The 21,072-nt window shown below is 53.4% G+C and overlaps 1 protein-coding gene across 3 annotated transcripts in view; it reads left to right on the plus strand.

The window, feature by feature from the left end:
• Positions 1 to 21,072, plus strand: part of CAPN3 (calpain 3) — a 46,838-nt gene that overhangs the window by 17,944 nt on the left and 7,822 nt on the right. For 2 of the 3 annotated variants that reach the window (XM_062205728.1, XM_062205729.1), the window contains 12 exons: positions 8,812 to 8,881; positions 10,316 to 10,434; positions 11,768 to 11,901; positions 12,515 to 12,683; positions 13,440 to 13,583; positions 14,960 to 15,043; positions 15,825 to 15,910; positions 16,270 to 16,347; positions 17,076 to 17,236; positions 19,110 to 19,279; positions 19,556 to 19,567; positions 20,187 to 20,395. In XM_062205728.1, coding sequence (XP_062061712.1) covers positions 8,812 to 8,881; positions 10,316 to 10,434; positions 11,768 to 11,901; positions 12,515 to 12,683; positions 13,440 to 13,583; positions 14,960 to 15,043; positions 15,825 to 15,910; positions 16,270 to 16,347; positions 17,076 to 17,236; positions 19,110 to 19,279; positions 19,556 to 19,567; positions 20,187 to 20,395 — 1,436 coding nt within the window. The remainder of the gene's footprint in view (positions 1 to 8,811; positions 8,882 to 10,315; positions 10,435 to 11,767; positions 11,902 to 12,514; positions 12,684 to 13,439; positions 13,584 to 14,959; positions 15,044 to 15,824; positions 15,911 to 16,269; positions 16,348 to 17,075; positions 17,237 to 19,109; positions 19,280 to 19,555; positions 19,568 to 20,186; positions 20,396 to 21,072) is intronic. The other variant, XM_062205730.1, reaches the window with a different exon arrangement.

Genomic DNA, 21,072 nt, shown 5'->3' on the forward strand with positions numbered 1-21,072 from the left:
AGAGGAGCAGCCTGGACACGAATTGGCACCCAAATGAGATGCTAGCATCACAGGTAGTGGCTTCAGCTGCTATGCCAAAACTCTGGCCTTAAGGATTTTTTAGATAGACAATCATGTCATCTGTGAATAGTTTCTGTCTTTTATTTTTGTCTTTCCTTTTCTTATGGATTATCTAGAACTTCCAGTAGGATGTTGAATAGGAGTGGTAAAAGGGAACATCTTGCCTTGTTTCTGATCATAGAAAGCAGGTACTCTCTCACCGTTAAGTATGAAGTCTGTGGGCTGGTACAGTGGCATGGCGAGTCAAGCTACCACCTGCGGTGCTAGCATGCCATATGGGTGCTAGCCTGGGAAAAGCAGAAGAAGGTGGCCCAAGTGCTTGGACCCTGCACCCACATGGGAGACCTGGATGAAGCTCTTGGCTCCTGGTTTTCAGCCTGGCCCAGCCCTGGCTGTTGCAGCCATTTGGGGAGTGAACCAGTGGATGGAAGATTTCTCTATCTCTCCTTCTTTCTCTCTGTAACTCTGCCTTTCAAATAAAGTAATTTTAAAAAAGTAAGAAGTTTGCTATTACCCTTTCCAAAAGTGGATTTCTTGACCAAATTGAGAATGTTCTCTAAAGTGAGTTTTCTGAGAGTGTTCACCATGAATGGGTGTTGCATCCCATCCAATGCTTTTTCTGCATCAGTCGCTATGATCATGTTATCTTTCTTCTTAGCCTGTTGATGTGGTAGATTACATTGACTAGGTTTTGAATGTTGAATCAGTTTTTCATACCTGCAATAAATCTCAGCTGGCCACAGTCTATAATCCTTTTTCTATATCGTGTATTTGAGGTACTGATATTTTGTTAGAGATTTTGTTTCTATGATTGGAATAGTGGCCTGTATTGCAGTATATTTCTGACTTAGATACTCTATAGTGTAAATTAAGAAATACTCAGACTGGTATTATGGTGTAATGGGTTAAGCCGCCACCTGCAGTGCCAGCATCCCATGTGGGCGCCAGTTCAAGTCCTGGCTGCTCCACCTCCAATCCGGTTCCTTGCTCATGTGCCTAGGATGGCAGCAGAGGATGGCTCAGTCCTTGGGTCCCAGCACCCATGTGGGAGACCTGGATGAAATTTGTTAAAGTGTGTTCTGTGACCCAGAATATTAGTAACTGCTATGTAATAGTTTGAGAAGACTTTATTCTGTTGTTGGGTGGAATGTTCTATTAATGTCAATGCAAATGATAGAGTTCAAGTCAACTGTATCTTTACTTTCTGCCTGCTTGATCTATAATTACTGGAAGGAGAGTGTTGGAGTCTCCAACTATCATACTGGATTTGTCTTTTTCTCCTCTCAGTTCTTTCACTTTTGAAAATTATTTGAAAGGCAGAATTACAGAGAGGCAGAGAGAGAGAGAGAGAGAGAGAGGTCTTCCACCCGCTGGTTCACTGCCCAGTTGGCCACAATGCCCGGAACTATGCCGATCTGAAGTCAGGAGCTAGGAGCTTCTTCCAGGTCTGCCACGCAGGTGCAGGGGCCCAAGGGCTTGGGCCAACTTCCACTGCCTTCCCAGGCCATAGCAGAGAACTGGATCAGAAGTGGAGCAGCCGGGATTCGAACCAGCGCCCATATGGGATGCTGGCACTGCAGGCGGCAGCTTTACCTGCTACGCCACAGTGCCGGCCCCATCCTCATGAGTGGTTTTTTTGTTTTGTTTTGTTTTTTATTTTATCCTGCAGTTGCTCTAGTGGCTTCTTTTTTTTTAAGATTTATTTATTTATTTGAAAGTCAGAGTTACACAAAAAGAAGAGAGGCAGAGAGAGAGAGAGGTCTTCCATCCGATGGTTCACTCTCCAGATGGCTGCAACGGCCGGAGCTGCGCCAATCCGAAGCCAGGAGCCAGGAGCTTCTTCCAGGTCTCCCACGTGGGTGCAGGGGCCCAAGGACTTGGGCCATCTTCTACTGCTTTCCCAGGCCATAGCAGAGAGCAGGATTGGAAGAGGAGCAGCCAGGACTCGAATCAGTGCCCATATGGGATGCCGGCGCTCCAGGCCAGGGCGTTAACCCGCTGCGCCACAGCGCCGGCCCCCTCATGTGTTTTGATACTCCGTTGTTAGATGTATAGAAATTCTTCTCTATTTGAGGTGTTTTTTGTTTTTAGATTTATTTGAGAGGGAGCGATATCTTCCATCCACTGGTTTAATCCCAAGAGGCTGCAACAACTGAGGCTGGGCCGGACTGGAGCCAGGAGCTTCATCTGTGTTTCCCACTGGGTGCAGGGGCCCAAGGCCTTGAGACATTGTCTACTGCTTTCCTAGGCCATAGCAGGGAGCTGGGTTGGAAGTGGAGCCACAGGGACTTGAACCAGCACCCATATGGGATACCAGCACTGCAGGCTTAACTGGCTGCACCACAGTTCCAGCTCCAGCCCCAATCTAAATTTTATTTAAAATTATGTTCTTTTAGACAACATATTCGGCCTTAACTTTTTTATTTTAACAATCTTTTTACTTTTTTTGCTTACTTATTTGAGAGACAAACTGAGAGAGAGCTCCCATCTACCGGTTCCCTCCCAAAAGCCTACAGTGGCTAGGAGTGAACAAAGGCCAAAGCTGGGAGCTGGCAGCTCAGTGCAGGTGACAGGCACACAGCCACCACTGCTGCCTCCAGGCCTATGCGGGCAGGAAGCTGGAGTGGGGAGTGGAGCTGGGTGTTGGACCCAGGGCCTCTGATGACGGATGTGAGCAGCTTGAAGGCCAGGCCAAACGCCTGCCCCACAGTGTCTTTAAAAAAAAATATATATATATATATATATATATATATATAAAATTTATTAAACATGCCCTTAGTAAGATTTTCTGCTTTCTCAAACAGCTTTTAGTAATTTATCCCAGAGAATTTCCTTAATTATTACAAGAATATTAAAATTCATTTTTTAAAAGTTTTTATTTAATGAATGCATTTTTTTCATAGATACAACTTTAGGAATACATGGTTCTTTCCCCCATACCTCCCTCCCACCCCGACTCTCATCCCACCTCCTTCTCCCTTTCCCATCTCCTTCTTCATCATGGTTCATTTTTAGTTTGATTTTATATACAGAGGCCCAACTCCATGTTACACACAGATTTCAAGTTTGCAGCCACCCACACACACACACAACATATAGAGTACGGTTTGAGAACAAGATTTTCAGTCGATTCTCATAGTACAACTCCCAACAGTGTCTTTTAATTGGGCATTTAATTTAGTTCATTCACGTGTAAGCGATTATGATGTAGTTGAACTGACATCTTCTGTGTTTGTTACTGTGTCCTATTAATTGAACGTTTTGTATGATTCCATTTTACCTGCTGTTAGTCTACTAATCATATGTGTTTCTTTTTTCAATTTTCGTGGTTGCTCTAGTTTCCAATATACATTTACATCTAATCTAAGTCCATCTACGAATAATACTCTACCATTTTGCAAGTAGTCTTAGATCAGAGTATTCCAAATTCCTCTTCACTTTGCTTTTAACATTGCTGTCATTCATTCAAGCACGCTGGTTTTATCAGTATCTTTAGTGAAGCTACCTTTTAGATTAAGAAGAAGACAAGTGAGGTACCTTATTTTGTCTTCATTTATTCTCTGTTGCTCATCTTTTCTTAGTGGGTCCAAGTTTGGAGATTAAATTTTCTTTTTCCTGATGAACTTCTTGAAATATTCATAGCAGGGCCATGAACTACGTCAACTGTTATTTATCTGACTAAACTGCAGAATAATAATAATAATAATATCACTGCCAAAAGAACTCCCAGAAATAGTTTAAATTCTTTTTGATATGCTCTCTCCTTTCTCCTTCCATTGAAGATAATTTGAAATGGTTGTGCATTGTTTGAACTTTATAGGCAATCTGTCACACACACTGTACATTTTCCCTTTTACCCATAACTGAGTTGTACATCCACTAGGAACTGTGACGCACACTTGCCCCTTGTCAGGATTCTGGTGTGGCCCATCCTGAGTGTCTAACACTCCCTCTCAGGTAGATTGCCCAGGAGAGCTCGTGAGAGGGGTACCTGCTGGAGGTGGTCTGCTCTCACCTTGGATGAAAGTCATCTTTGGCTCGTTCTTTGCTTCCTTGATATCCTAAATATATGGCTCCAGTTTCTTCTGACTTAAAGTACTACTTCTGATAAGCCTGGTGATCATCTCATGTCTACCCCTCAGAAGTCACTGAGGGGCTGGCCTTGTGGCACAGCAGGTTAAGCCACCACCTGCAACACCAGCATCCCATATCAAGGCACCGGTTCCAGTCCTGGCTGCTTCACTTCCCATGCAGCTCCCTGCTAATGCACCGGGAAGGCAGCAGAAGATGGCCCACGGACTTGGACCCCTGCCACCCATGTGAGAGATGCAGATGGAATCCTGGCTCCTGGCTCCAGCCTGGCCCAGACCTGACTTTCTCTACCTTTTGGGGAGTGAACCAGCAGATGTTCCTAGCTGCCTGATAGTTTGCTGTTGTTGAAGTCCAGTAATTTCTTAGCACATACCTTCCTGATGGTCAGTCTGAGTTGATAGAGCAAATGGAACACTAAGACTATCAATATGTAGTTCAAACGTTATTTGGGAATCAGTCTGTAGCTAAGGAATCAAGATTGGGAGTTTTACTCTGTTCCTATTCTTTGCTTTTCTCCTTTGGAGGCCCCTAATATCTCTATGTTGAATCTATTTTTGCCTTATTTGTCACTTTCTAATTATTATTTATTTTTTAATGTTTATTTGAAAGGCAAAGTAAGAGAGCGAGCAGGGAACTGCATTTCATATGCAGATTCACTCCCCACGTGCCTGGAACTCCATCTGGTTCTCCCATATTAGTGGCAGGAACCCAAGTACTTGATCCATCATCTGCCACCTCCCTGGCGAATTAGTGGGAAGCTGGATTAGAAGCAGAGTAGCTGAGAACCTGGCACTCGAATATGGACTGTGGGTGTCCCAGTCAGGGCTTAATCTGCACCAGCATGCCCAATACCTCTTTGTTTCTTTTTGGAATAGTTGTTCTTCGTCACACTTCCAGTTTCTCTTCAGGTGTTATGTGCTGTGTTCATTTGCTCTTGAATTCCTTTGTGTCTCGATGATGTTTTTTGTCTGTTTTATGAGAGTTTATTGAGTTTCTCACCTAGTTTGAGCTTTTCAAATTTTCACTTAAGTTCTTTTTCACGACTTGTAAAAGTTTTTACTGTTTTTTTAAGGTTGGTATGAAATTCTTAGCTACAGTATCATCTGCTTAGTGGGTATATCTCAGGTTTTCATTGACTACTGAAATGTTACGTACTCTTGATTCTCCTAAAAGTTTATTTTTCTTTATTTGAAAGTTATAGAGGCAGAGAGAGCTCTTGTTTTTGTTGGTTCACTCCCCAAATGCCTACAGTATTTGGGCCAAGCCAAAGCTAGGAGCCAGGAGCTTCATCTATGTCTCCCATGTGGGTGGCAGGGCCCCAAGGGCCATCATCCATTGCCTCCCAGGTGAATTAGCAGAAAGCTGGCTCAGAAGCAGTGTAGCCAGAGCTCACACCAGGCACTCTGGTGTGGGATGTGGGTGTCCCGAGCAGTGACTTCACCTACTGTTCTACAATGCCCAAACCTCTCTATTGTTAAGATTTATTTAATGCTCATATTGCACCATTCTTGACCACAGGAGCCTGTTCAAATTGACTTCTGTCTCCTTTTTTAATTTTTTTATTTACTTATTTGAAAGGCAGAGTTACAGAGCAAGTCAGAGAGATCTTCCACCCACTGATCCACTCCCCCAAATGCCTGCAACAGCCGGTGCTGGGCCAGACTGAAGCCAGAGCCAGGAGCTTCATTTGGATCTCTTACATGGGTGCAGGGGCCCAATCACTTGGGCCACCTTCCGCTTTCCCAGATCATTAGCAGGGAGCTGAATCAAAAGTGGAATAGCTGGGACTATAACGGTGCCCATAAGGGATGCTGGCAGGAGGTGGCTTAACCCACTATGCCACAATGCTGGCCCCTTCTGTCTCCTTTTGATACAACCTGGAAGAATTTGAGAATTTCCTTGCTGTCTGAGGAATGCCCCTGGGCTCATCTCATTTTTTTGCTTCACATTTCAAACGGGCTATTTCTGCAATGAGCTCTAGTTTATTTTTGTGGGAAGTGGTATCTAAAAGTGACCATGTGGATATTGATATTCTCTTTAATATTAGAGTGTTAATATGCCAAGGTGTTTCATCATACATACAAGGAAAATTTTTTTTAGAGGATAAAAATTAAGTTATATATACAAGTCGTCTTTAATGTTGCAGAGTTGTTCCTTTGATTTTTTTTTTTAAGATTTATTTATTTATTTGAAAGGCAGAGTTAGAAAGGCACAGAGAGAGAGAGAGGTCTTCTGTCTGCTGGTTCACTCCCCAAATGGCCACAACAGCTGGAGCTGTGCCCATCTGGAGCCAGGAGCTTTTTCTGGGTCTCCCACATGGGTGCAGAGGCCCAAGCACTTGGGCCATCTTCCACTGCTTTTCCAGGCCATAGCAAAGAGCTGGATCTGAAGTGGAGCAGCCAAGACTTGAACCAGTGCCCATATGGGATGCAGGCACTGCAGGCAGTGGTTTTATCTGCTGTGCCACAGCACCAGCCCCTCTCTGATTTTTTTTTTAATTTAATAATTATATGTTTTTTGTTTCACACACACACACACACACACAAAAAACTTCCAATGACATTGATGAGGTCTCATTTGTTTTACCCTAGAGTGTACATGTCAAAATTGTGAAGCAGTATTGTTACTTCTTACAGTTTATAGTTCTTTATAATTTTGGTTTTTGTCCATAAGACAAAATACATTTTTGGTCCCTTGAAACCATCCTTTGTGTGAGTATGGCTATGCCACCAACCTGATCCGTAGATAGGTTCATTTGCTTCAGTTTGCTTTCATCTTTCACTGACTGCTTTTTAAACTTTTTTTAAAAAAATTTTTTTAAGATTTATTTTATTTATTTTAAAGAGCGGGAGAGACAGAAAAATCTTCCATCCACTGGTTCACTCCCCAAATGGCCGCAGTGGCCGGAGCTAATGAAAGGAGCCAGGAGCTTCTTCAGGGTCTCCCACGTGGGTGCAGGAGCCTAAGGACTTTGGTCATCCTCCACTGCTTTCCCAGGTGCATTAGTAGGGAGCTGGATCAGAAGTGGAACAGTTGGGACTCAAGCTGATGCCATGGGCCAGGGCTTTATCCTGCTGCACCACAGCGCCAGCCCCTAAAATTTTTTTTTTTAATTTAAAAATTTTATTCATTTCAGAGTCAGACACACACAGAAGTTTCCATGTGTTGGTTCACCCCACCAAATACTCCCAAATGCCAACACTGGGCCAGGCCAAAGCTGGGAACTTGGAGCCAGGAACTCAACCCAGGTCTTCTCTGAGGGTGGCAGGAACCCAGCTAGCAGACATCACCTGCTGCCTTGGAAGGTCTGCATTAGCAGGAAGCTGGAATCGGGAGCAGAGCCGGGAGTCAAAGCCAGACATGCTCTGATGTGGCATGTGCGTGCTAATCGCCACGCCAAACACCTGCCCCACCATTCTGACTGTAATGATGTAAAACTTTACATGCCTCCCCACTGAAACAATGGTCTGTGTATAGCCAGGGCCATCGTGCACTTCGGTTCCTGATGTCTCCACTTTATTCCCTCCTTTCTCACACAGATAAACTTCTAAAAAAACTATTGGCAGGGACAGGCATTGTGGCACAGTTGGTTAAACTGCCCCCTGGGATGTCAGCATGAGCTCATGTCAGTATGAGTTCAAGTCCTGGCTCCTCCACTTCCAATCCAGCTTCCTTCTAATGCATCCTGGGAGGCAGCAGGTGATGGCTCCCACCCGCGTGGGAGACTGGATGGAGTGCTGGCTTCCTGGCCTTGTCCTGGTTGCAGGGATTTGGGGAGTGAACCAGTGGATGGAAGATCTCTCACTCTCTGTGTGTGTGTGTGTGTTTGTAACTCTGCCTTTCAAGTAGATGAAAATAAAGAAAGGAATCACTGGTTTGGGTTTCTCCTGGCACTGCCTTCCGTTTCTGAGGGGCGGTTGCTGGGGTGTGATAGAAATAAGATTTTCCATCTGGGCCCTGGAGTGAGGGGAGAGTCCACTCACTTGCGTTTATTGAGCTTTCTCTGAGAGCGAGAAGGCAGTGGGTGACAGGGATGGCAAGACTGGCGAAGCTGCGAAGCATGGTAGAAAAACAGAACACCGAGTTTATAGTTAGGTAAAAATGTTACACGTTAGAAAAACAACAAAATGTGAGAGCCATCAAACAGAAACCAGAGCACCCTCTGCTGGCCTCGGCCATGCTGGTGCATGGGTGCTGTGCGGGGGGGGGGGGGGGGTGCTGCCTCACAGGGGGAGGCCCGCCATGCTCTGGACTTCCATCCCAACACTGCCTCTCCGCCATTGAAAAGGCAAGTGCCGTGCTTTCTGCTGTCACTTTGCCAAAGCTGTGACAGGACAGACACTGCCCTGACATTCGAGGGGCTTCGTTACCTGCAGGGTTTGGTGGACTGGGGGAGCAGCGCGGGACAACGTGGGGAGGATGCACACTCCCGGCATCTGCTGCCTACCAGCTGTGTGTGCTCCAGCAAGGGCCTCAACCTCTCGGAACCTGAAAGATGAGACGGATGGCATCCAATTCACAGGGCTGCTCTTGGAAGCTTCAATGTTGGTTGTGTGTCGAGCTCAGGATGCGTGGTGCCGGCCCTACCTATTGGAGCTCGGTACAAACTAGCGACCGCTAACGTTATTCCTACTTACTGATTTCCTTTTTGTTTGACAGGAAATTTGTGAGAACCCTCGATTTATCATTGGTGGAGCCAACAGAACCGACATCTGTCAAGGAGACCTAGGTAGGAGCAGCCCTCAGGCTCTGCGCTGCCTGATGGTCTGGGGTGACAGAGCTGTGGTCCCTGCCCAGGAGGAAAAGGGACAGCCATCTGTGACGGTGTGCGATGAAGTGTTGGCCATTGCCTCGTTGCCTCCCACGTCTCTCCTTAGTACTTGGCCCCCTGCCCAGCCTCAGGGCCACCTCCCCTCCCCAGTCAGCACAAGAGCCCGGCTTTTCCCTGTCCCCCTTCCTCCCAAGTCCGCCTGTGTACCCAGCGTGCCCTTGGGCATGGAGGAGTTGTGCACACACAAAAAGCACCCGACCGAGAGGCGCACACGTCACCTGACGTGCCCTCTAAACTGCCCCCAGCGGCTCACCTCGGGGAGTCTGGTGAGAAAGCTGCCTTTTGCCGCGTGCGTGAGCATCCGGTGCTGTGTGTGCGTCGCACCGTCTGAGGTGGGGACTGCGGGCCAGCTCTGCAGAGGAATTGGCAAGAACCTCCCCTCGCAGGGAAAGGGCCCCTGGGATGCAGTGACAGGACCTTAGCCTGCCCCCTCCCCCTTCCTCCTCCGACCCCCATCTCTCTCTCTCTCTCTCTCCCTCTCTCCCTCCCTCCCTCCCCCCCCCCCCCCCGCACGCACACATAGCACAAAGTGCTGCCCAAGACCACACAGAGTCCTCTGCCCAGAAGGAGGGCCAAGGCATCAAAGTGTCCACATCTCCTTCCCTCAGCAGCCATGTCTTAGTGTCCCCTGTGACCAGTTCTGAGACAGCTGCCTAAGAGCTGCTCAGTTGACAGTAACCCGAAGCTTGGCCTCTGCCAAGGTCAGACAGGGGAATGGACTCCGATCCTAAAGGTGTGGGGCAGGGTGGATTCCCTGCAGGTGTTACCAAGAACAAGCCTGTCATGTTCACCCCCTGCCGTGTCGCCATGGAGGTCCAGTAAAGAAGTGGGTTCCTCTTGCAAGAGGAACTCCCGGTTGCCCTCTTCCAGGCCAGCTCTCTGCTATGGCCCGGGAAGGCAGTGGAGGATGGCCCAAGTGCTTGGGCCCTGCACCCCATGGGAGACCAGGAGAAGCACCTGGCTCCTGCCTTTGGATCAGTGTGGTGCGCTGGCCACAGCAGCCATTGGAGGGTGAACCAACGGCAAAGGAAGACCTTTCTCTCTTTCTCTCTCACTGTCCACTCTGCCTGTCAAAAAAAAAAAAAAGAAGAGGTACTGCGGTTTGCAGGCAAAGGTCACATCACGGGGGTGGGGTGGGGGAAGAGTGTGTGACCCTGTGGATCGTGTCAGTGGATTGCAGCCAAAGTCTCCCTCCATGCTTAGACCCAGAGCAGCACACTGAGCACCAGGTGAATCCTCGTTCTTCCGAGAAGTGAAACGGCTGGCGGGAGTGGGGCCCTTGTGTCCCTGGAGGGCAGCCCCCCCACAGCCTGTGCCGTGTGTTTGCTGCAGGGGACTGCTGGTTTCTCGCTGCCATCGCCTGCCTGACCCTGAACGAGCGACTGCTTTTCCGCGTCATCCCCCACGATCAGAGTTTCACCGAAAACTACGCAGGGATCTTCCACTTCCAGGTGAGGCCGCGAGGGTGTCGTGTGCAGGGCCACCTGCAGCCCACCCGCCACGGGGCTCCTGGCCTTGGCTTCCTGGCAGCTCCTGGAAAGGTCCTACCCTCCCCCAGCCGTGAGAGTGGGCAGGGAGCCCCTCGCGGCTTCCAGTGCCCCCACACCTTCCACTGTGTTCTGAAAAGGCAGGAAGATGCCTGTTTGCTGGCTGGTGGCTCTACTTTTGCTCCCCAGCTGGCTGGCTGCTGTGTTGCTGCCTACAGCCCTTCTCAAACAGGTGCCCCAGGTATTTGCACCAGGACAACCTCAGGCGTCCAGCTGCAGAGGGGGCCAGGCCCATCACTCACCTCTTCTAGGCCTGGGAAGAACCAGTCTGGCCAATCCGAGGATCAGGCTTCTGGTCTGGTCCAGCGTTGAGTCTCTTGGTTCCAGAAGCACTTCAGCCGTTGGAAGTGTTCTGGGTCCAAACTGTCCCAGCAGACAATCAGGTCCTGGTGCTGGCCCAGAATCAAAGTGAACTCCCTGTGTATGGATTGTGCGGGCTCCGGGATTTTGAGGAGTCTGTCTCCATCCATCAAGGCCCCTTCATGTCCTGTGATGACCCAGGCATCAGCTGATGTATCTGGTGCTCTTGAACCTCAGGCCTGAAGTGTCCCCCCGGGCAGGGGTTCCAGCGAGAGCTGCTCTCAGCACACAGGTCAGGCAGCATAGCCCAGAGTTCCTTTGTTCCCTGTGCCCCCTCTCCACCCATATTTAAAGGGTCTGATATGCAAGGAGCCCTAATTACAAAGACCACCCAGATTTCTGTCCTCTTTCCAATGAGGAAGAGAGCCACTGGAAAGGAAATTAAATCCATGTGGCCATTTTTAGGAAAAACTGATGGCTCAAGGAGAACAGCCAGGACAGACTGCTGGGTGGCAATGCTGCTCGAGCCGCGGGCCATTTTCCGCTGCGGCAGCGTCTACCTTGTTTGTCCACAGGAGCACACAGATCCACACAGCACCTTTCCCAGACCAGCAGTTCTCAACCCCAGCTGCACCCAAAAGCACGGGTATCCAGACCCTGTCCCCAACCTCTTGAGCAAGGGATTGAAAAATCACAGGCCCTATAAAATCCTCACGAGGTACTTAGTATACCCGGCTCCGGGCTGGATCCTGTGGCGGAAACAAAGGTGTGTGCAATTCATTTCCTGCCCACAGGGCTCTGGGTCCCAGCAGAAACAGGGCCATGCCCCCGGCCCACACCTGGATGCAGAGCCCAGGAGCTGGTGCTGCTTGGGGAGCAGAGGGCCAGTGCGCTGTGTGGGATCTGAGGACCTGACTCTCTGCTCACTTCTGTGCAGTTCTGGCGCTATGGAGACTGGGTCGACGTGGTCATTGACGACTGCCTGCCAACGTACAACAATCAACTGGTTTTCACCAAATCCAACCACCGCAATGAGTTCTGGAGCGCTCTGCTGGAGAAGGCTTATGCTAAGTAAGGCTGCAGGGGGAGGCAGGGGGTTGCAGGAGCCAGCCAAGAGCAGGACAAGGCATGTGTTCACGTGCACGCACGTGTGTGCTCACCGGGACACGCTGTCAAAGAGCCTGGTGTGCAGCCAGCAACAATCTAAGTAGAAATGAAGATCTGTGGAGGGAATCTTGAGCTCCCCACAGTGAGCGCTTCAATCCTGCCTTCACGGTGGCTTCGCAGATCTGGGATCAGAGCATTGTGTCTCTGGAGCTCAGGTCCCAGGGCCTTGCTGGGCCTGGCATGGCCTCGTGAGCTTGTCGTCATGCTGTTCCCCACCCCACTTATACACACACACACTCTCTCTCTCACACACACACACAGAGGCTCCACCCCAGTTGCCATGCAGCCCCACCTCAGGGTTCAGGATGTAGGAGAAGGGTAAACACCAGGAAGTGGGAAGGATGGGGACCCACCCCAGTGCCCTTGGCCTCCTGAGCTCAGCTGTGTAGTTGTGAAGATGGGGCGATGGGGGGTCGATGAGCTAACATGACCCAGAGGTGCACCCCTGCAGACGGCGGTCCCTGAGTCACGTTGCCTGGAGCTCTGTGACCTTGCTGATCTCCATCCTCTCCCCCAGGCTCCACGGCTCCTACGAGGCTCTGAAAGGCGGGAACACCACTGAGGCCATGGAGGACTTCACAGGAGGGGTGACAGAGTTTTTCGAGATCAAGGATGCTCCGCGGGACATGTACAAGATCATGAGGAAAGCCATCGAGAGAGGCTCCCTCATGGGCTGCTCCATCGATGTAAGTGAGGCGTGGAGCGGGGGAGGGCAGGCCACGTTTTCCTCCATGGATGGCAGCAACAGAGCTTGTGTCTGGGCTGGGGTGAACTTTTTGTTTGAGGAAGCCAAAACTGGCTCCTGCTTAGCAAACTGGGAATTTCTCCAAGGGGAAGACACTCTGGGGATTTCCAACAAAGATGGCAAGGACATTCCAAGCCCTGGTTTTAGGTTAGAGTTGATCCAGGGGCTACATCGTGGGCTGTGTCCTGTCGGGGCTGCTCAGCTGACCACACGTTCAGTTATGGGCCTGAGCTTCCCATCTTCCTGAGCAAGCCTCCCGGTCACTGAGCCCCGACCACATCCCCTGCCTGGGACAGGGGCTTTGTGTGGTTATCCGGGAGGAGCCCGGCCCGCGGTGTCCCTGTCGGGGCAGCAAGGTGGCAGGAGCTGCGATGGCAGTGTGTGGCCCGGCCTCCTGGGTTCTACTACTACTCAGTGTGTAACGGCCTTGGTGATTTCCACTGTGGAGGGAGTGGGGCGTGTAGCTAATTCCTTCTCCTTTCCAGGCCGGGGAAGCCTGGAGGTCAGTTAGCACAAACGCCACAGGCGTAGCGTCCACCTGTTTTGCCTCTCTGCGTCTCCTCCAAGCGCGCTCTATTGATCTCTCTTCTCCTTTGTCTGTCCCTTCCCCTGCCTCTACTTCCTTCCCTTTCCTCCCTCCTGTGTGTGCTCTCCGCCCTCTCCTGGGTTGTCCCCTGGCCTCCCCGTCGGGTCTCAGGATGGCACGAACATGACCTATGGAACCTCTCCTTCTGGTCTGAACATGGGGGAGTTGATTGCGCGGATGGTGAGGAATATGGATAACTCGCTGCTCAGGGACTCAGACCTCATCCCCCGAGCCTCAGAGGACAGCCCGACCCGGGTGTGTACACTCCCTGTTGTCCTCACCCACCTCCCCTCTGCTGCATGCCCTGCCCAGTCCACTCCAGTCAGACTCCCCTCAGCAAACATGACAAATTCCCCCCGCTTGGAACACTGTTGTGGTGAACAAGTCCAGGTCCGCCCCCTGCAAGCCCCCCCCCCCACCCCACCCCGCTTATGTTGTAGCCCTTTGAGAAAGCACCTAGGCTCAAGGAGGATGCCCGAGCCATGTGGGAAGACACGGAGGAAAATGTAACCTGTGTTTTCCTTACAATCAGTCGACGCTGCTAAATGCCTCCCAAGACTGTCACCTGTACGCGATGATTGGCTTTGAGAATGTTACACTGCATGTACCTCTTGGCAGCCTCTCCCACCTGGCTTTCCAGTCTTAATGTGCTGATGAGTGTTCTCCTCTCACACCTTAGTAGCTGCATAATATTCCAGTGTACAAAAGCATAATCACTTACTTGCCCAAGACCCTCTCATCAGAAGGTTAGAGTCCCTCCCCCTTTTTTCCCCTCCTTTTTGGCTACTACCCCAAGCTCCAGATTCATTCACTTCTGTGTGTATCCGTGATGGTTTCCACAGGACAGCGTCTCAGCAGTGGCACACAAGGGTTATCAATGCCCAACAAGGCATTGCAGGTAGCTTTCCAGGTTTAGAGGTAGGGACGAGCGAGTCTCCTGCCTGCTCCCTTGTTCTGCACGGGCTGGGTCGTGGGAGAACTGCAACCTGGGAGAAGCTGGGAAGCCAAAAAGCCCAGGCCCGCCCACACCCATTGCCCTGAAATGCACCAGCTGACACCGCAGACAGCCTGGCTGGGGCTCCCAGGCTGCGGTGGCCCTGCCCTCCCACCAAGCATCTGCCTGGCTGCAGCTACAGAAGGAAGAGCTGTGCCCGTCGGGCTAGACCCCATCCTGTCTGGGCAGGGCTGTCCTCGGAATTCTGTGTAACACCACATTCTAGGTGGTGTGCGGGAGGGGCGGGTACGTGAAGAAGAAAGGTTAGACCTACGATGAGGGTACTGCACAGGATTCATGGGAAAGATGGAATTCAAAGGAAAGTTTACTTTGGTGCAAAATTTTTGAAACCCAGCCTAATGGATACAGAAAGGAGGGCCAGGGACACTGTTGGCCACCTCGTGTTCCTGCTTCCATGGGGAGGGCAGGCCTTCTCCGAGCCACCAGCTTGTCTGGGTTTGTGTCTTGCTGACGTCCTTAAAGGGCCAGGAAGGGCTGCTCCTGGTGGCGAGGCGCTGTCGGGGAGCAGCATAGTCCTTGTTCTCAGAGCCCAGAAAACCACGCGTGTGAGCTTTGCAAACAGCTGTGCTCTCGCTGCCAAGCGCCGATAGCCTGACTGTCAGTGTTTGCTCTCCAGACCATTGTTCCAGTCCAGTATGAGACGAGAATGGCCTGTGGGCTGGTCAAAGGGCATGCCTACTCCGTCACTGGGCTGGAGGAGGTGAGCGTGACAGGGCTGGCGGGGCTTGGGGACCCACTCAGGCTGACCTCCTGAGGTCAGGACTTGGCTTTCTGTGCCCCTTCTCGGCACTGGCACCCACCCAGGGGTTCCACGCAAGGTCAAAGCCAAGTGCCTGGGGGGTGGAGGGGCCCGTGGGAACACCCACTCTAGCTTTGCTTTTAGTGCCAAGGATGCCAAGTTTCCAAGAAACCAACAGAAATACCGCTTACGTATTGCCCAGTTGGTCTCAAGTGTTCTCTCATTTCTTGCTCTCAAACTGTGTTGCAACAGTTTCAAGGTTTTGTTCCTCCCTGGGACTTGCGGGCTTTCCTGGGTCAGGAGAGGTGGGGGCCTCATCAGGCCTGAACAAAAGCTTGGGCGGCAGAGTGGGGGAAGGGGCGCTGTTTCTCACTGGGTCGTCTGGAAGCAGCTGCCGTCCTCAGCCAGCAGGGATCTTCTCGGACCGTGCACCCAGCTCTCTAAGTTGTCAGGAAGGCCCTATCTTATGTGCCGGCCTCCTCTGAGGAAAATCTCTCCTCGGAAGAAACTGAGGGGCAGCCATGCCCTGGCTCCTGCAGACTGAGCCCAAGGCTCTGACCCTCACCCTGCCACCCCACAGCGAGCTCCTGATTAGTCTCCTTGGCCTGGGCCAGGCAGGACAACCCCTACCCCACCCCCCCTGGGGCTTCACTCCTCATCCCCGTCCCAGCCCTCAGGGCAGGACAGAAGACCCCCTTTCTAGAAGGCTCCAGCGAATGAGAGCTGCTTCTCTCTGCCCAAGACCCTGTTCAAAGGCGAGAAGGTGAAGCTGGTGCGGCTGCGGAACCCCTGGGGCCAGGTGGAGTGGAACGGCTCTTGGAGTGACGGGTAGGTTGCCCCGAGGGAGCGAGGCTTGAGCTGGGCCCTGCCCTGGGAAGGCCCTTGGCTGCCGACCACAGCACCAGAGCCCAACTCTTCATGTTTAAAGTGTTAGGAGGAGAAAAGATTGAACCGGGGAAGGGCCTAGCCCTTACACATCCACTTAGAGTGGAGGGGGTGGGAGGCAGGGACCGGGTTTTGCAGAGGGTGGCGGACGGACGAGCGTCCCCACGGTTCCCACTGGCCGCAGTGTGGGGTCGGGGCGCTCCTTCAGCTGTCCTGTATCCCGTATCCCCGACAGCGCCTGGTCCAACCCCCGTCAGGCCCTCCTGCCTTCTTCCTTTCACTCTCACCTGCTTTCCCACCAGCTGGAAGGACTGGAGCTTTGTGGACAAAGACGAGAAGGCGCGCCTCCAGCACCAGGTCACCGAGGACGGCGAGTTCTGGTGAGAACACGGGGCAGGAGCACCCAGACAGGCAAGGCGTGGCCAGAACGGTGGAGGCTCAGTCGGGCTCTGGGCCTGGTCCTCTGCTCCCAGTCCAAGGGCTGCCCAGAAGAGATTCTGGGAGGAGCCCACCCGGTCTCCATGACGACCAAGGCCGCATAGCGTGGCCTCTGCCTCCCTGTGCCCGCCGCTGCACCCAGTCCAGCCGCACTTGCCCCCTGGCGTTAAGACCATGCTCTCGGGAGTGCAGGAAGGTCTACTTGCCCTGAGCTGCCAGCGCCACGCTCACTCGCCCGCAAGTCCCAGCTCCAGGGGAACTTCCCTCAGGACAGCTAAATCTGCCCGGGACTGGGATTCACTTACCTGTGATGCTCGTCACCCTTGACATTGCTTGCCGTCCCTTCCCAAACAATCCCTTTGCCCGGGGCCCAGCACTGCGTCCAGTGCCCAGTGGCGGGGCACACGGCACCTTTCTGGAGACCTGGATTTGTGTGCGGTTTCCCATCCGAGATGCAGGAGTTTGCATCGTGAGTGGAAGAGAGGAGAGCCTGGGGTTAGATAACGTCAGAACTGACGGTGTTTACCCTAAAGGAAGGGGCAGCGTCCACTGGGGCCTCGGCCAAGCCCCTGAGGACTGCCGCATCACGCGGCGTGAGCCCCGCGGCCTTCCCTCGCCCAGCCTCTCCGCACCATCACCATCTGCTCGCTCTCTCCTTCCGACCTCTCAGGATGTCCTACGACGACTTCGTCTTCCATTTCACAAAGCTGGAGATCTGCAACCTCACGGCCGACGCCCTGGAGTCAGACAAGCTGCAGACCTGGACGGTGTCCGTGAACGAGGGCCGCTGGGTGAGGGGCTGCTCCGCCGGGGGCTGCCGCAACTTCCCAGGTGCGCCGACCCGCTCGGGGAGGGGACGCGGGCTGTCCTGGACTGAGCCGCGCCAGGGACTTAGCAAAGCCCGAGAAGGACCCTGCTACACTCAGGAGTTGACAATAGGGAGCGGGAAGCAAAGCTTATCTTATTTTATTTATTTTATTTAATTTATTTTCTTTTTAAAGATTTATTTGTTCGAGGGGCCGGCGCCGTGGCTCAATAGGCTAATTCTCTACCTTGTGGCGCTGGCACACCAGGTTCTAGTCCCGGTTGGGGTGCCGGATTCTGTCCCGGTTGCCCCTCTTCCAGGCCAGCTCTCTGCTGTGGCCCGGGAGGGCAGTGGAGGATGGCCCAAGTGCTTGGGCCCTGCACCCCATGGGAGACCAGGAGAAACACCTGGCTCCTGCCTTCGGATCAGCGCAGTGTGCTGGCTGCAGCAGCCATTGGGGGGTGAACCAACGGTAAAGGAAGACCTTTCTCTCTGTCTCTCTCTCTCACTGTCCACTCTGCCTGTCAAAAATTAAAAAAGAAAAGAAAAGAAAAAAGCCTGCATTTAGAGAGGGGTAGGGGAAGACAGAGACCTGGTGACCATTTTTCAGCAGCAAACTGATTCAGAACGATCCCAGCACGGTAGTGGCGGACCGCAGTGGAGATGATGGAAATCTATACCAGGTCGTCAGCAGAGGCAGGGGAGGGCAGGTTTATGGGAGCGCAGACGGGGCGATGCGGGGGAGGAAGCCTGACGAACGGCATCCTGATCCCCGGTCTGGGCCTGACTGGGCAGCGTCCGCTCCGCAGGGGAGGGAAGAGTTCGTGTGCTGCTGGTTGTGGGCTTGCGGGAGGGGAGTCTGGTTGGGACTGGAGACATGGGAGGTGCCTATGGGATACCCAGGTGAAGATTCCTCATGGAGGTAGAGGCGTGTTAGAATGGCCTGCGGTTAGATAAGAAGCCAGTATATCTGGGAGGGAGGGGAGTGAAGGAAGATGGAGATGGGTGTGTAGCTGAGCCGTCATCCTCGTGTTGGGGGCGGTTCAAGAGGAGAAGCTAGTGAGACTGCCTGAGGGAGGCAGGCTGGGGGGAGGGGGTGCGGGGAGACAGCCAGATCCGGGGAACCACGGCAGTGACCGGGCCGCTGAGGAACGCGAAGCCAGCAGCAGAGTCGGAGAGGAGGGCAGAACTGCACGTCCAGGCGGCGCAGCCTCAGCTCCCCGCCCTCCGCCTGCCTCGGGTTCCCCATGACTCTGTCGTGAGTGCCCAGATGCAGGGTGTATTGGTTGGGGTTCTTCAGGGTGAGAGATCCAAGAGGACGGATGGACAGATGGACAAGGAGACAGATGGATGCGAGGGGATTTACCAGAGGATTTATCGATTGTGCAGTGGCTTGCGTGATTATGGAGGCTGAGAAGTCCTACCCCAGGCCGTCGGCAGCTGCAGACCGGGGGATGCCAGCAGCGTGGCTCTGCCCAAGCCGGAGGGCTCAGCATCAGGGAGCCGCTGGTGTAATTCCCATCTGAGGCCCGAGAAGCAGGGGGAGCTAGAGCCTGGAGTGCAAAGGCCACAGGGTCTGGGCTCCTGACCGCCAAGGGCAGAAGTGTCGCAGCTCCAGCACGAAGAGGGGACCCACCTCGGCCTTTCTGTTGTGTCCCAGCCCCCTGAACAGTGCCCATCCCACGGAGGCCGGATGTCCCACTCCGGGCCCAACTCGCAGCCCCTCCCCTGCAGACACACGGGGGAAGGGCCCTGCCGGTGCTCTCAGTGTGCCGTATCCCCAGAGTGACCTGCCACCTGGGGAGCAGGGACAGGAACAGGTCCCCCCGACCCGCTTCCCCTCTTCCCCCTTCTCCAAGAGGCAGACCTGAGTGTGCGTTTGCTTTCTCGGGGGCGCAGACACTTTCTGGACCAACCCCCAGTACCGGCTGAAGCTCCTAGAGGAGGACGATGACCCCGACGACTCCGAGGTGATCTGCAGCTTCCTGGTGGCCCTGATGCAGAAGAACCGGCGGAAGGACCGGAAGCTGGGGGCTAACCTCTTCACCATCGGCTTCGCCATCTACGAGGTGTGCAGCCCGTGGCCGGCTCCCACTCGGGAAACATGACCTTCCTGGCAAGGGGGCTTTCTGGGCTCCCAGAGGGGTCCTCTGGCTTCCCCCAGGCTCAGTGAGCCCGCTGGTGCGGGAAACGGGGCAGCCTGGCCCGGCTGGCGGGGCCACGGGGACCACGCGGGCCACACGGATCACGCGTCTGCGTCCTTCTGCCCTTGTGGGCATTCCGCCCTGCAAGCTCTCCCTGCTCATCCTCACCGGAAGCACCTTCTTTTTCTGTTTCTCCTCCAGGTTCCCAAAGAGGTACAGCAGTGGCAGTGGCCAGCCGCTGTGGGGAGCATGTTGCCCGGGGGCTCGGGTCTGTCTGAAGCTTCCTGGTGGGGTTCGCGGGCAGGACTGTGATAGGACAAGGCCCTTGTTGGCCTCACATCCCCTGCAGAGCAGACAGGAGTGGTGACTGCCACCCCCACGATGAGCGCCATCTGCCTCCCCCACCAAACACGCTGCCCGTCATACACACACACACACACACACACACCTCGCACCGTCACACAGATCCATCCCCAGGGTAGCTGCCCTGTTGGGGTTAGAGGGCTCAGCTCCCTCAGAACCCAGCCAAGACCCCTCCCTCTCCTTGGGGGCCTTCCCAGCCAGAGGGGACTCGGAGCTAACAATCAGCTGCTGGGTAAGTGGCACCGAGGGTGGGGATGATGGACTTGACTCGCACTTCTGAGTCGCAACAGAAAAGAGGTGAGGTCGGGAACTCAGGGATGTTGAGCTATTTGAGGCTGTGGGACTCGGAAGTAAGCAGTTCGAGACCCGGAAGTGGGTGATCAGGAAGTTGGGTAGGGCCCTGGAGGGGACTGGGAGGACAGGGTGCCCTCCCCCAGGCTCCGGCCCCACGGGCTCTCCTGTCCCCCAGATGCACGGGAACAAGCAGCACCTGCAGAAGGACTTCTTCCTGTACAACGCCTCCAAGGCCAGGAGCAAGACCTACATCAACATGCGGGAGGTGTCCCAGCGCTTCCGCCTGCCCCCCAGCGAGTACGTCATCGTGCCCTCCACCTACGAGCCCCACCAGGAGGGGGAGTTCATCCTGCGGGTCTTCTCGGAGAAGAGGAACCTTTCTGAGTGAGTGCCAGCCTGGCTTCCCACACTGGCCCCTCCCCTCGTAGAGATGGGAAGTGGAGGCAGCTGGGCCAGGCCTCGCCTCTTCCCCACTCCTAAGCCCCAGGTCCGGGCCTGGCCACCATCCACTCATCCGTTTCCTCATTCATCCCAAATACGTTCCAGGCGCTGGGGATGGAGCAGCGAATCGAAAGAGACCCCTGCGCTCAGGGCGTTAGCATCCTAGCAGGGGACAGGAGCCATTTCTAGTGCGTTACATTTGGAGAAGTAACAGGACACAAAAAGCAGAGGATAGGAGAGGTTGGGGGTGACTGAAACATGACATTCTTGTGGCCAGGGAAACCAGCCACATCTGCCCTTGGTCCTTGGCCTCTACAGACAAGTTTGTAGGCCCTGCCACTCTGATCCTTGTCCCCAGAAGCAGTGTGATGTCTATGGTAGGTGTCTGGGTCGCCCTTTTGGATAAATCTGGGCAGCACCAATAAGACCCCAAGTCCCTGAGCTGGTAGCTGGGGCCATGCCCACTTGGCTCTGGTTCCTGGAGTGGGGGACACTAGTTACAGGGGTTCTACTGAGGTTAACCCTGACCTGGCCATTGAGAAAGCCACGTGACCTAAACAAATCCTCCGTGTGCTTCTACGTGCTGCTGTGCCACTGAAACACTAAGACACTCACATGTT

Source organism: Lepus europaeus, chromosome 11, assembly GCF_033115175.1.
Source record: "Lepus europaeus isolate LE1 chromosome 11, mLepTim1.pri, whole genome shotgun sequence".
In the NCBI taxonomy this organism is placed as follows: domain Eukaryota; kingdom Metazoa; phylum Chordata; class Mammalia; order Lagomorpha; family Leporidae; genus Lepus; species Lepus europaeus.